This window comes from Heterodontus francisci, chromosome 3, assembly GCF_036365525.1.
Source record: "Heterodontus francisci isolate sHetFra1 chromosome 3, sHetFra1.hap1, whole genome shotgun sequence".
Lineage (NCBI taxonomy): Eukaryota > Metazoa > Chordata > Chondrichthyes > Heterodontiformes > Heterodontidae > Heterodontus > Heterodontus francisci.
Window position 1 is genome coordinate 147,241,015 of NC_090373.1, and position 12,667 is coordinate 147,253,681.

Below are 12,667 nucleotides of genomic sequence, written 5' to 3' on the forward strand. Positions count from 1 at the left end.
GGGACATGATTGAGGTATACAAAATTATGAGGGGCATTGATAGGTTAGATAGGAAGAAACTTTTTTCCCTTAGCAGAGGTGTCAATAACCAGGGGGCATAAATGGGGGCAGGAGGTTTGGAGAGGATTTGAGGAAAAAAAATTTCACTCAGAGGGTTGTTGGAATCTGGAACGCACTGCCTGAAGGGGCGGTAGAGGCAGGAACGCTCACAACATTTGAGAAGTATCTAGATGAGCACTTGAAATGCCATAGCATACAAGGCTACGGGCCAAGTGCTAGAAAATGGGATTAGAATAGTTAGGTGCTTGATGGCTGGCACAGACACGATGGGCTGAAGGGCCTGTTTCTGTGCTGTATAACTATGACTCTAATAAGGCGATTTCTGGTGATCCTGCTGGTTTTCTACTTCTCTGCAAGCTTCAACTTTCAAAACAGATTCAAGCCTCCACAGCCTTTCGCTCTATCAGGCTTCTGAGAGCAGGTGCCCCCCTCTCTCTCGGGGCTGCGACCCTCTTACAGCCTGCCTTGAGGCTGCAACCACTGTTTTTTTTCTCTTACGTGTCTGCCTTCAGAAAATCTGCGTAACTTATCTGGACTCAAAAATCTGCAACATATTGTCCGGTTCCAATGGTTTCACAGAGCCACCTGGGCCTTCCATTGTTTACAGGTGTTAACAGCTGCCTGGTACATATGCATCTTCAGTATCACTGACCCCTTGTTTTACGACCCGAAAATCTGGGAGGGTGAAACTCATTGTTCATCAGGTGTTACCCCTGCAGTCTCTTTACAAAAAAGTCTTGCTCTGTCTTCTCAGTTGTCCTGGTAACCAAGACTTCTGTCTTGTCCTTTCAGAGTGGATACGAGGTCACCTGACTTTCCATCTTAAACTTTAAAAAATCACAATTAAAATAAAACATAATCATGTTACAAAGTCCAGCGTTCATAACACACACTACCCACATCCCCCTTCCACATCCTTCTGTATCTGTCCCTGGAAAAGCTATCTCCCATTCACTTAGAATTGCACTTTCAAAATCCCAACTGTCTAGCCTTCGGCTCTCTGTGCGTCTAGACATTTCTGCAGCTGAAGATTTGCTCAACTGCACCCTCACCTCCAACTTTGATGCCCTAGTCCCCAATAAAACCATTACTCTCTCTCACCCTGGCCATTCCCCCAGTATGGCCCTCATCTCCGCTTTCTTAAGTCCAAGGGACACAGACTTGAAAGGATATGGCAGACAACTGACTTAGCCATCCACCACCAATATGGCTGGACCACTTGCAACACTAGTGTCTGCTAAACACTGCTCAATATTCCAGAATTATCATGGAATGCAAAGATAACCCCCGGTTTCTTTCTCTACTGAAAACCGTCTTCTTAAACCCCTCTCCTATCCCCTCTGCCCTCACCTTCAACAGTAATTGTGAGGAGTTCATGAACTTCTTTGTCACTAAGATTGAGACCATCCATTCAGCTGCCTCTGCTGCATCTCTCCCTTCCACTAGACCACCTGGCTCAACTTCCTTTAATGCTACCCCCTACCCTAGCCTTGCATCTTTCTCCAGTTGCTTTCCTATCTTCCCTCATGTCCTCTCTGAGCTCATCTTGTCCATGAGACCCACTCCCTGCTCCTTCGATCCTATTTCCACTAAACTGATGACCATCCAACTTCCCCTCCTGGTCGCCGACATTATTAACGAATCTCTCTTTTCAAGATTTGTTCCACTCACCTTTAATGCTGTCATCACCCATCTCCTCAAAAAACCAACCCTTATCTCCAACCTCCCTTTCCTCTCCAAAGTCCTTGAACATGTTGTTGCCTGCCAAATCCATTCCCATCTTTCCCAGAACTCCATGTTTGAATCCCTCCAATCAGGTTTCTGCCCCTGCCACAGACCAAAACAGCTCTAATCACAGTGACAAAGGTAAACTTTCCCTCCTTGTCCTTCTTGACCTGTCTGCAGCCTTTGATACAGCTGACCATATCATAATCCCAATAAAAAAATAAAATAAAATCCTTCAACACTCTCCACTGTCATCCAGCTGGGTGAGACTGCTCTCACCTGGTTTCATTCTTACTTATCTAATAACCAGAGAATCACTTTCAATGGCTTCTCTTCCTGCTCTCGTATCGTTATCTCTGGTGTCACCAAAAGATTTATCCTTGGCCCCCTTCTATTTCTCATCTATATGCTGCCCCTTGGTGACATCATCCGAAAGTAGTGTTAGTTTTCAACTTGTACGCTGATGACACCCAGCTCTACCTCATTACCACCTCACTCGACTCCTCCATGTTGCTAAATTATCAGAATGCTTATCTGACATCTAGCACTGGATGAACAGAAATTTCCTCCAATTAAATATTGGGAAGACTGAAGCCATTGTTTTGGTCCCTGCTCCAAACTGTGTTTCCTAGCTGTTGACTCCATCCCTCTCTCTGGCAACATTCTAAGATTAAGCCAGTCTATTTGCAACCTTGGTGTAACATTTAACCCTGAGATGACCTTCCGACCTCATATTTGTGCCATCACTAACACCGCCTATTTCCACCTCCGTTAGTGCCCGACTTCGCCCCTTTCTCAGATCATCTGCAGCTGAAACCCTCACTCATGCCTATGTTACACTGGATTATTCCAATGTACTCCTGGCTGGTTTCCCACATTTTACCCTCTGTAAACTTGAGGTCATCCAAAACTCTGCTGCCCAAGTTTAAACTCGCACCAAGTCCCATTCAACTATCACCCCTGTGCTCGCTGACCTATATTGGCTCCCGGTCAAGCAATGTCTTGATGTTAAAATTCTCATCCTTGTTTTCATATCCCTCCATAGCCTCACCCCTCCCTATCTCTGTAATCTCCTCAGTCCCACAACCCTCCAAAATATCTGTACTCCTCTAATTCTGGTCTCTTCAGCATTCACATTTTAATTGCTTCAACATTGGTGGCTTTGCGCTTTCAGTTGTCGAGGCCCTAAACTCTGGAATATCTTCCCTTAGACCTCTCTTTCCTCCTTTAAGACACTCCTTAACACATATCTCTTTGACCAAGCTTTTGGTCATCTGCCCTATTATCTCCTTACGTGGCTTGATGTCATAGTTTGCTTTATAATACTCCCGTGAAGCATCTTGGGACATTTTATGTTAAAAGGCGCCAAATAAATATGTTGTTGTTACATGAAAGGGCGGCACAGTGGCGCAGTGGTTAGCACTGCAGCCTCACAGCTCCAGCGACCCGGGTTCAATTCCGGGTACTACCTGTGTGGAGTTTGCAAGTTCTCCCTGTGTCTGCGTGGGTTTCCTCCGGGTGCTCCGGTTTCCTCCCACATGCCAAAGACTTGCAGGTTGATAGGTAAATTGGCCATTAGAAATTGCCCCTAGTATAGGTAGGTGGTAGGGAAAAATATAGGGACAGATGGGGATCTGGTAGGAATATGAGATTAGTGTAGGATTAGTATAAAAATGGGTGGTTGATGGTCGGCACAGACTCGGTGGGCTGAAGGGCCTGTTTCAGTGCTGTATCTCTAAACTAAACTAAAGAAAGCACAGTCATAGAAGGGTATAATAATCTTGCAATCATGCCCTGCACAACAGAATTAGCTAGATTGTGCTCACCATAGTGCTTTTTCCGTACTGAAAAAAACAATACCACAGTGGGTGTTGATTATTTAACTTGCTGACATTCTGACTCCAATTTTCCTTCCAATACACTGCATTTCATTTCGTGTTAGGATTTGGTGTGGCTACACTGTACTTTTACACTCAGAGATGGTGACATGCAAGACAAAGGCCCACATATTCCACACAAACAAGCATGGATCTGTCCACCTGTCTCCAAATCTGGCAGCAAAAGAATGTGAGCAGTACAGAAACATGTCTTTTTGGCAGTTCTGAGCCATTTGTACCAACCCAGCCACCCAAAAGCCACAATTGAAAGAGAAAACATACTCAAAGGTACTGTCATTCAGCTCCTAGCCCCTGTGTATTAAAATCCAAGTTGTCTATACCTTCGGCAATAACTTAAAGACTTACAACATTCCCAATCTGAATGCAGAAGTATGCCATAGAAATATTCTGAGCACTGTCAAACTCACTTACGTTCCCCCTCCTCTAACTTTTTACGTCTTGCATTTTTTTTAATGCTGAAGAATCTTAACATGTAGGAAAATATGTTTAAAATCTTATGTAAATTGTAATCATTAAAACAAAACTCTGAAATCATGACTGAAGCAAAGTTAGTCAATACTGCTCAACATTGACTATACTGTATCTTTATAATGATCACACCATTTACTGCAGGTTTTACTGACACTCGTTTATGATAACTAAAAAAAAAATCAAACCTTTGTGACGTTTATTGCATAAACTGTCTCCATTTACAAAGGTCACTGTGGAGCAAGAACAGCTTTTCAAGTAATCCAGGAAAAAAGGGGTTTCATTTCATTTCCTTTCTCACATGGATGTTGCCTATAGCTCACTCAGAAATGATTCCGAGAATCAGGCCTGGCCTTGCAATCCAATTCTGAACTGAGCCAGAGGACTGGGAGCAAAAGGAGCAGAAAACTGGAATGCTCACAAAAGAACTCATGTCCATAACTGGTTCAACAGGAAGCATTGGGCAGCCTGAATGCAGCCACCAACTGCAGCACTACCACTGCATTCATACAGAAATTAGCAAATCCAAATGAAAGAGGCTATTCAAATTGTCATCTCATTAACTGTTGTATGAAGCCAACTAAGGAGGGTTCAGCAAACTAGAATGAGAACCTGTTCAATGTGTTGCAATGCAAGGATGCAGGTTTCGAAGGGCTAGGATTTGAACACTGCAGGCAAAAATCTATTGCTTTAATTACTGAAATCTTTGACAACTCATTTAATGTGGTACTGTGTCATACTGACCAGGAAGGATCAAGATCCATTCTTTGGTCTATGCGGAGTTAATTCAATTCAGCCAAGGGAGTGATGAGGCTGCAATTGGCTTCAGTGTCCTTGGGTGACTACAATATACAAAAATCAGCCACGGTTCCTACAAACTATTCCCAATTACCTTGAGGAGGCCATTTGGCCCCTTGATCCTGCTCTGCCATTCAATAAGATCTGTTTGTGTCTCGAATTCCACACTCCCATCTATCCTCCATAGCCTTTGATTCCCTTGCCTAACAAGAATCTATCTACCTCCATCTTAAAAATATTCAATAACCCCGCCTTCACCACCTTCTGAGGCAGAGCGTTCCAAAGTTGCACAATCCTGAGAAAAAAAATTTCTCATCGCTGTCCTAAAAGGGAGACCCCTAATTTTAATACAGTGCCCCCTATTTCTGGACTCAACCACATCCTTTCCACATCCACCTTGTCAAGATCGTTCAGGATCTTATATACTTCTATCAACTCTCCCCTCACTCTTCTAAACTCCAGTGAAAACAAGCCCAGTCTGTCCAACCCTTCCTCATAAGACAACCCGCTCATTCCAGGTATCAATCTAGTAAACCTCTGAACCGCCTCCAACACATTCACATCCTTCCTTCAACGAGAGCACCAAAACTGCACACAGTATTCGAGATGTGGTCTCACCAAAGCCCTGTATAACTGAAGCACAACATCCTTACTTTTATTTTCAATTCTTCTCGTAATACAGGATAGCATTCCATTAGCTTTCTTTATTACTTGCTGCACCTGCATACCAACTTTTTGTCACTCATGCACTAGAAGACATAAATCCCTCTGCACCTTGGAATTCTGCAGTTCTTCTCCGTTTAAGGAATACTCTGCTTTTTTATTCTTCCTGCAAAAGTGAACAACTTCACATTTTCCCACATTATACTCCATCTGCCAGATTTTTGCCCACTCACTCAACCCACTCTATATCGGTCTGCAACCTCCTTATGACTTCTTCACAAGTTACTTTCCTAGCAAATCTTTGTGTCATCTACAAATTTAGCTGCCATGCCATCACTCCCCTCATCTAAGTCATTGATATAAATTGTAAAAAGTTGAGGCCCCAGCAGAGACCCCTGCGGGACGCCACTCATCACATCCTGCCAATCAGAAAAGGATCCATTTATGAGTGCACTCCGTTTTCTGCCAGCCAGCCAATCTTCTATCCATGCTAATATGTTACCCGCTACACCCTGTGCAATAACCTTTTATGTGGCACCTTGTCAAATGCCTTCTGGAAATCCAAGTACAGTACGTCAATGGGCTCCCCTTTAACCACAGCACATGTTACTCCTTCAAAGAACTCCAATAAATTGGTTAAACATGATTTCCCTTCCACAAAACCATGCTACTATTCCTGATTACCTTGAGTTTTTCGAAGCGTCCAGCTATAGCCTCCTTAATGATTGATTCTAACACCTTCCCCACGACAGACATCAAGCTAACTGGCCTATTGTTACCGGTTTACTGCCTCCCTCACTTCTTGAATAGAGGGATTATATTTGCTACTTTCCAGTCTGATGGAACCTTTCCAGAATCTCGCGAATTTTGAAAAATTAACACCAACACATCTACTACCTCATTAGTCACCTCTTTTAACACCCTAAGATGAAGGCCATCAGGACCCGGGGACATGTCAGCCCGCAGCTCCATCAGTTTGCTCCTACTCCTGATTGCTGTCCAGGAATCCCTGCTGGAAAGTGAGCACGTGTGGATGCCAAATGAGGACAGGATCAGGCTTAGCTGTGATATCTTATACTGCAAAATACCCTGAAACTTTTGCCTACCCTGCTCACACATAAAGAACAACCACTTAGGCAAGATACCAGAATGCCACTGGTACCCATGGTACTGTACTATTATTCACTGAAAAATTAATCTACATAATTGGATCAGTTATCTGGGTTAGGGACTTACCTTATATTACAAGCAAGATTCCATGTTATATTCCAACTTTCTTACCTTGATTGTGTTGGTCTATAAGTTTTATCGCGGATCAATGGCAGCATCACACAGAGGCACAACCCCCTATTTTATGAGTGACTCATTCCTATTCAACCATCATGTACATGGTCCTGATTGTTCCTTCCACTGTTGTGACTGAAGAACAGCAATATTGTTAACAAGAATCATGTGTAAATATAAAACAAATTTTGCTTTTCATAAAACAAATCTAGTTTGCTGCTTTAGTGAGAACTGAATGATCGTTGCTTAGTTACTGGGGGTGAAAGATCAAGCTGCCATCTCCTTTTTTGTTGGACTGCAATTGGAATTTATTGAAATACACATGGTACAACAGTACATTGTTCCTTATTTGTATTTGAGTTGAGTAGCAGAAATCCCTCATTTCTACTCAGTGTTGCTGTTGTAAGAATCCAGTCAAGTTCAATAACTGTGCAGAACTGGTAATGTGATGTAGACGAGTCTGGCAAAACATGCTGGGCACCAACACACTACATGATGGAATTCCAAACTCCTAGTAGAAAAGCAATATTGAAACTTCAACAGAACCTATACTATGAATGCTTTCACATTGCACTACATTAAAAATGCAAAAGAGTAAATATTTTTCAGGTATATTAATACACTATTCTAATACCAAAATGCTTCATTTTCCCAAACAAAAACTAAGATTTTTAAATACAATAAGGACAAAGGAAAATTCTCAGATTGACTACCAATTTGCACACCAAAAAATATTCCCCTTGTAAATTTACAGTAATGCAGTGTGCTGATACAGTTGACCTTTTTCCTACCTAGCTCATGTACAATGCCATTTAGTTACCCGGAACAAATTACAGCATAATGAGGATACTAAAATGTAATTTGCGTATGATACATTGTTTGTAAAGAAGAAAGAGTACAAATGAATAAATTTATAAATAGATTTTTTTTTCAACTGATTACAATGGACTGTAAATTTTGCTCTGAGAGGAACAATCTATATCAATTTTACCTCGAGTGGTATTACACGTTGATCAGCTCATGCAAAATTTGTTCTGGATAAGATTGTTGATAATGATGATGGTGGTAATAATTTAAACACCGACTGTTTTTCGACTTTAGTTTGATAGGCAACCAGCATTCAAATACCGACTGGACAACACAAATTATAAATTGCAGGGCATACTACTATGCCAGATTCTAAACACACATTTAGCCAAAAAAGTATAATTTTCACGACGGTTTGGCATATGTAAAACTAGATTAATCATTTTAATAATCCGACTCCTAAAATAGTTACTGGGTCAGTACTCATCAGATGGTCCAATGTCGAAAGGCAGTTTCCCTCATAAATTAATGTAAATCAGAAATGAAAGGTGAATAAATTATATGCTATTTAACTAGAAATCACCATTTACAAATTAAACAAGATATTACATTTATTTTGATTTCTCGGTAAACCATATACACTAATCTAAATGAAAAGAACCACCTCATAACACGGAATCAGAAGTCAGCCGAATAGCATTTTTATTCGAATCTATTACAACTCAAAATTAGATATCAAAAAACGTTCATCAGAGTTTAACGTATCTCAGAAGATGCCGAATATAAAATTCACACACTATTTGACTCAATGCACTCCGAGTACGCGAAACAGCAAAGGTCACAATGCAAAAACTCACGATTAATTAGCCTCCAACATGGTTTCACAAAAATACATTTAAAATAAAAACAGATACACGTGGTCATTTCCCAATTTTGAATAAACTTAATAAGAAAATTAAAAGGCACGATTGGTGAAGCAGTTTTGTTTCTTTCCCTCTCCACGGCGTTTCACCATTTCCAACGACGGAAGCAATTAACATATTCCGTCTGCACCCTCAAAGCTAAGATTTACTGTATAAATAGGTCGCTCCAGTTACCAGCAATTTTGTGAAGGCACAACTCGAATCGAAGGAATGCTTTGTGGCGAGACCCTGATTTCCGAAAACGAGCATGCTCTGGCTTTTTTTTTCCTCTTCCCCCTCCTTTTTTTTCCACCGTCTTCGGGCCACTTTCAGTTTCGAATGGGGTTCTCACATATATAATTTTAATATTTAACCAGTATTGTATGTGGTAGTAATTGATTGCTGTCTAAACGGGGGAAGAGGGCTGGGCCGGGTCCCGGAGCGCGCGCTCCCAAGCAGAGTCCCGGCGCGCGGTATCCGTGTGTGTCTCTCTCTCGCTACATTTCCTTCCCTTTCCCTCGCTACATTGTAGCTGCGCTCATTCCTGTAACTCTGCGTAATGTCACCTCACCCCAACCTCCCCCCCCCCCACTCCAACCAAAACCATGCGTCAGATCCATCCGCCAGCACAAGCTCACAAAAAAATCGACAACTACCGCCACACAAAAAAGAAAACCCTAAAGCTTCACCCCATCACTTCCAACGCTGACGCACGTGCCAGTGATTTTATGCAAGATTTTTTTTCTTGCATTTGCAAGTGTCGGTGGGGAGGCCTGTGGGTGACAGGGAGAGGGTAATTTTTTTGTGGGTTGAACGTTGTGTGCTTGTTGTTGGGGGACTCTGTTTTTGGTGCGGAAGGAGTCGCTCTGCTGGAGGAGTCGGCTCCTCTCTCTATGTGGGTGAATGGAGGAGACTCTTCCTGGAGAGTAAACACTCACGCACAGACTAGCTGATTACATCGGATCCCTCACCGTTTAACACTAAAAAATCACCCCCAAACATGCCTGCTGATACTAAACAAATCTATGAGTTGGAATCTGGTGAGTAAACACATGAAGCAGAAAGGATTATGTGGGTTATTTTTAAATTTACAGCCACCATCAGACATCTGATGACTGAACACTGTCTTATTATTTTAATAGAATTGTACTTCCTAATAGCCAGATTTTTGGCATCTGGACCCTGTCAGAAGGCGACTGAGGTGAGTAAATCTATATTTTGGGGTTTAATAATGTGTTGTGACTGATTTTTATGTACAATAAATGGCTTTTATGTGCTCTTTCAGGTCCTGATACGCGAAGTGGAGGAGAAGCAGGTAGGCTGCATTCAGCTCGCATTCTAACTCTGCAGAGGACTTTTGTTTCTAATTTCAAACTATCGTCTTTTAATATTTTAAGAAAAGATACTTAGCAAGGATTTTGGGAGAATTTTGGGGATTGTAACCAAGGTTTATTTTTTCCAGCTGCTGCCGAAACGAATAGACTGGAAGGGCAAGGAGCATCCCAGGACCTACGAAAATTTGGTGAGATTCATATCATTGAGAAAACTTTTAGAGAGGAAAAATTGAATCTCCCGCAAAAATGTTCCCAGGAAAACCGGATTAGCCCCCCCAAAACAATGCTTTAGGGAGAAAAAAGAACAGTCAGTAGTAAGTGACTGGTGATTGGGAATGTGTTGGAAGTTTGGGTTTAAAATTTTGATTATCAGAAAAAATATGTAGTTTTAAGTATAGTGGAAATAAAGATACGTCATGATTATTGTGCAGGAGCAGGGCTGCCTGAGTGACTCGAGCGCTCAGTGTGGTGAGAGAGCAGCAGTGAGAAGGGTGGCGCTTTGACTCTCCTTATACACTGCGAGCACTAATGCAGCTTGGCAACGCTGATTGGTCTGAAAGCTTCTCTAGTTCATTTACAGATCTGCACACAAACACACAGAAAAATCAAAACAACATCAGATTTTACAGAAATGAGTGGGTAAGTCTTTTTTTTGCAGCAGTGAGTTTATTGATGGCCAGAAAAAAGAGGAAAGTCAGAGAGATTTAAAAAAAAAAGCATGATCATGTAATTTAAATGACTGAAAAGATAGAGTTTTGGTTGATGGGGGAATTTTCCAGTTGAAAAACAATAACTAAACAAGATTAAGAACAGATATCCTGCATTGTATGAAATGCTTTTAGATCAGAAATTGGGTGGATAATTTTGTGAATTCTACTTCACACTATGGTAGCAAGTTATTGCTGTGGGCTTGGATGGAGGAGTTCAGTGATTATAAAAATATGTTTACAGAGTTATTTTAAAGATAAATGCAAATGGTTGAATTTTTTAATGCAAGGGAAAACTTCCAGAATTCTGTGCCCATAAAATACTCCACCAGAAGCTCAACTGTACAAAGCTGTATTTGGAAGCTATGGTGAAAGGATACTCTAAATAAAGGTCTTTGTTTTTTATTCTTAATTGGCATAAAAATTACAATCAATTCACCTGTTCAGTTGGTGGGGGGGAAGAGGGAGGAAAAAGGAGTGAGAACTACTGTACAGGAAGATTAGTGGCACAGGCGGTGGTAAAACTTTGAGCTATTTTGTTGTAAGAAGCCAATAATTGGCACACTAAATTTGAATACTTGTAGCTTTTTTTCTGGAAACATACACTTTCATAAAGGCAGTCATTGAGGTTATTTCATTTTTTTGGCAAGCGTTTTGGGATATTGTTGATTTGGTCTGTTTCTGTTGTAGCAAGATGTTTGACACTTTCCAAGAAAGGAGTGCACACATATTGCTGACTGTGATCTATCTTTATGTATTCAATACCCAGTTTCCCAAGCACATCCCAACAAATTTTGGAATATTTTTAACATAACATACTATGGAATGTTTACAGAATTTTGTACAATTTTCTAATGAAGATTCTGGTCGATTCACTAAAAACTACTGGATAAATTTGCCTTCGGAATGAGCAAGAGTGTATATTGAAAATATATGTGTAGTGTGTGGCATCAACTACACAAAGCGTGGATAGCTATTGTAGTGGAAGAAACCTGTTCACTCAATATCTGTCAATATTGAGTTTTTAAAAAAAAATCTGTGGGAGATGCTTTTTGTGAATGTACAATACGTTATATTTTCCTCATTGATAAAGTTGGATTGCAAGTGATTGAAACCTCCTTAGAATGTTAATTTTGACTGGGAAACAAATGAACTTCTCTGCCCTCTCTTTCCCCTCCACCCCAAACAAAAGGGGCAAGATACAGCTAGAAACATGTGGCAAAATGCCTAATAGTTTGTTAAACTTTGTGTGTGCACATGTTTGTGTATTCCAGTTGTCTTCTTACAGGTATATGGTAAAGATATTTCTGATAGAACCAATTAAAGCTGCCTGTTTAATATTGGTGATAATTTAAGAATTATCCCTTTCTAGAACTGCTGTATTATGTTTGAGCCACAAATACCTATAATGAGTACCATGTTTTAAGTTATGCCAAAATACTGTAATAATTTGTGCATTTGTCCAGTTCTGTTTGTTGAAAAATGTTTTCAGGTGCACATGTTCAGTGAGAAGAGATCTCTGTATTTGGCAAACTGATCATTATTTCAGAAGGAACTTAAATTCTATGTATCAGCTTATTGTAGTGAAAAATTAATCCTTTCATTGGTTGTTGGTAGATAATTTGCAGGAAAGTAAAAATTTTAACTCTTGGTTTTAGAAAGGAGTCTTGTTCAAATTCCTGAAGTTATTTAACCCTTAGTATGCAGCATTGGACAATTTTTTTTTTTACAAAATATTGGAGAATTAAATTACTGTAGGAGCATTGCTTTCATTTTAGATGGCTGTCTAACCAAACACATTTCATATGAACGCTACTTACGAGTGTCCATAGGTTTCAATGAAATTTGATGTGCCCCAATTTTAATCTGTATGCTGTCACAGTTTACATATACTGTTAATTTTACATGGATTCAAATGCTGAGAAATGTCAGGAATTTTTTTTGTATATAATGTTGCTTCATCACTGGATTGATTATTGCGTTGCTTTTTTTAAGGAATTTTGTTGAGAGTTCCCAACACA

The 12,667-nt window shown here is 40.5% G+C and overlaps 1 protein-coding gene across 4 annotated transcripts in view; it reads left to right on the forward strand.

The window, feature by feature from the left end:
• Nucleotides 1-9,387: 9,387 nt before the first annotated feature.
• The window catches only part of phip (pleckstrin homology domain interacting protein), a 309,793-nt gene continuing 306,513 nt past the window's right edge, over nt 9,388-12,667 (forward strand). The window contains exons 1-4 of one of the 4 annotated variants that reach the window (XR_010972495.1): nt 9,388-9,645; nt 9,748-9,806; nt 9,891-9,920; nt 10,068-10,127. Coding sequence is in view for 2 of the 4 variants with exons in the window: in XM_068026790.1 (XP_067882891.1) it covers nt 9,606-9,645; nt 9,748-9,806; nt 9,891-9,920; nt 10,068-10,127 (189 nt within the window). In the remaining 2 variants the exon portion in view is untranslated. The remainder of the gene's footprint in view (nt 9,646-9,747; nt 9,807-9,890; nt 9,921-10,067; nt 10,128-12,667) is intronic. The other 3 variants (XR_010972494.1, XM_068026790.1, XM_068026782.1) reach the window with 3 other exon arrangements.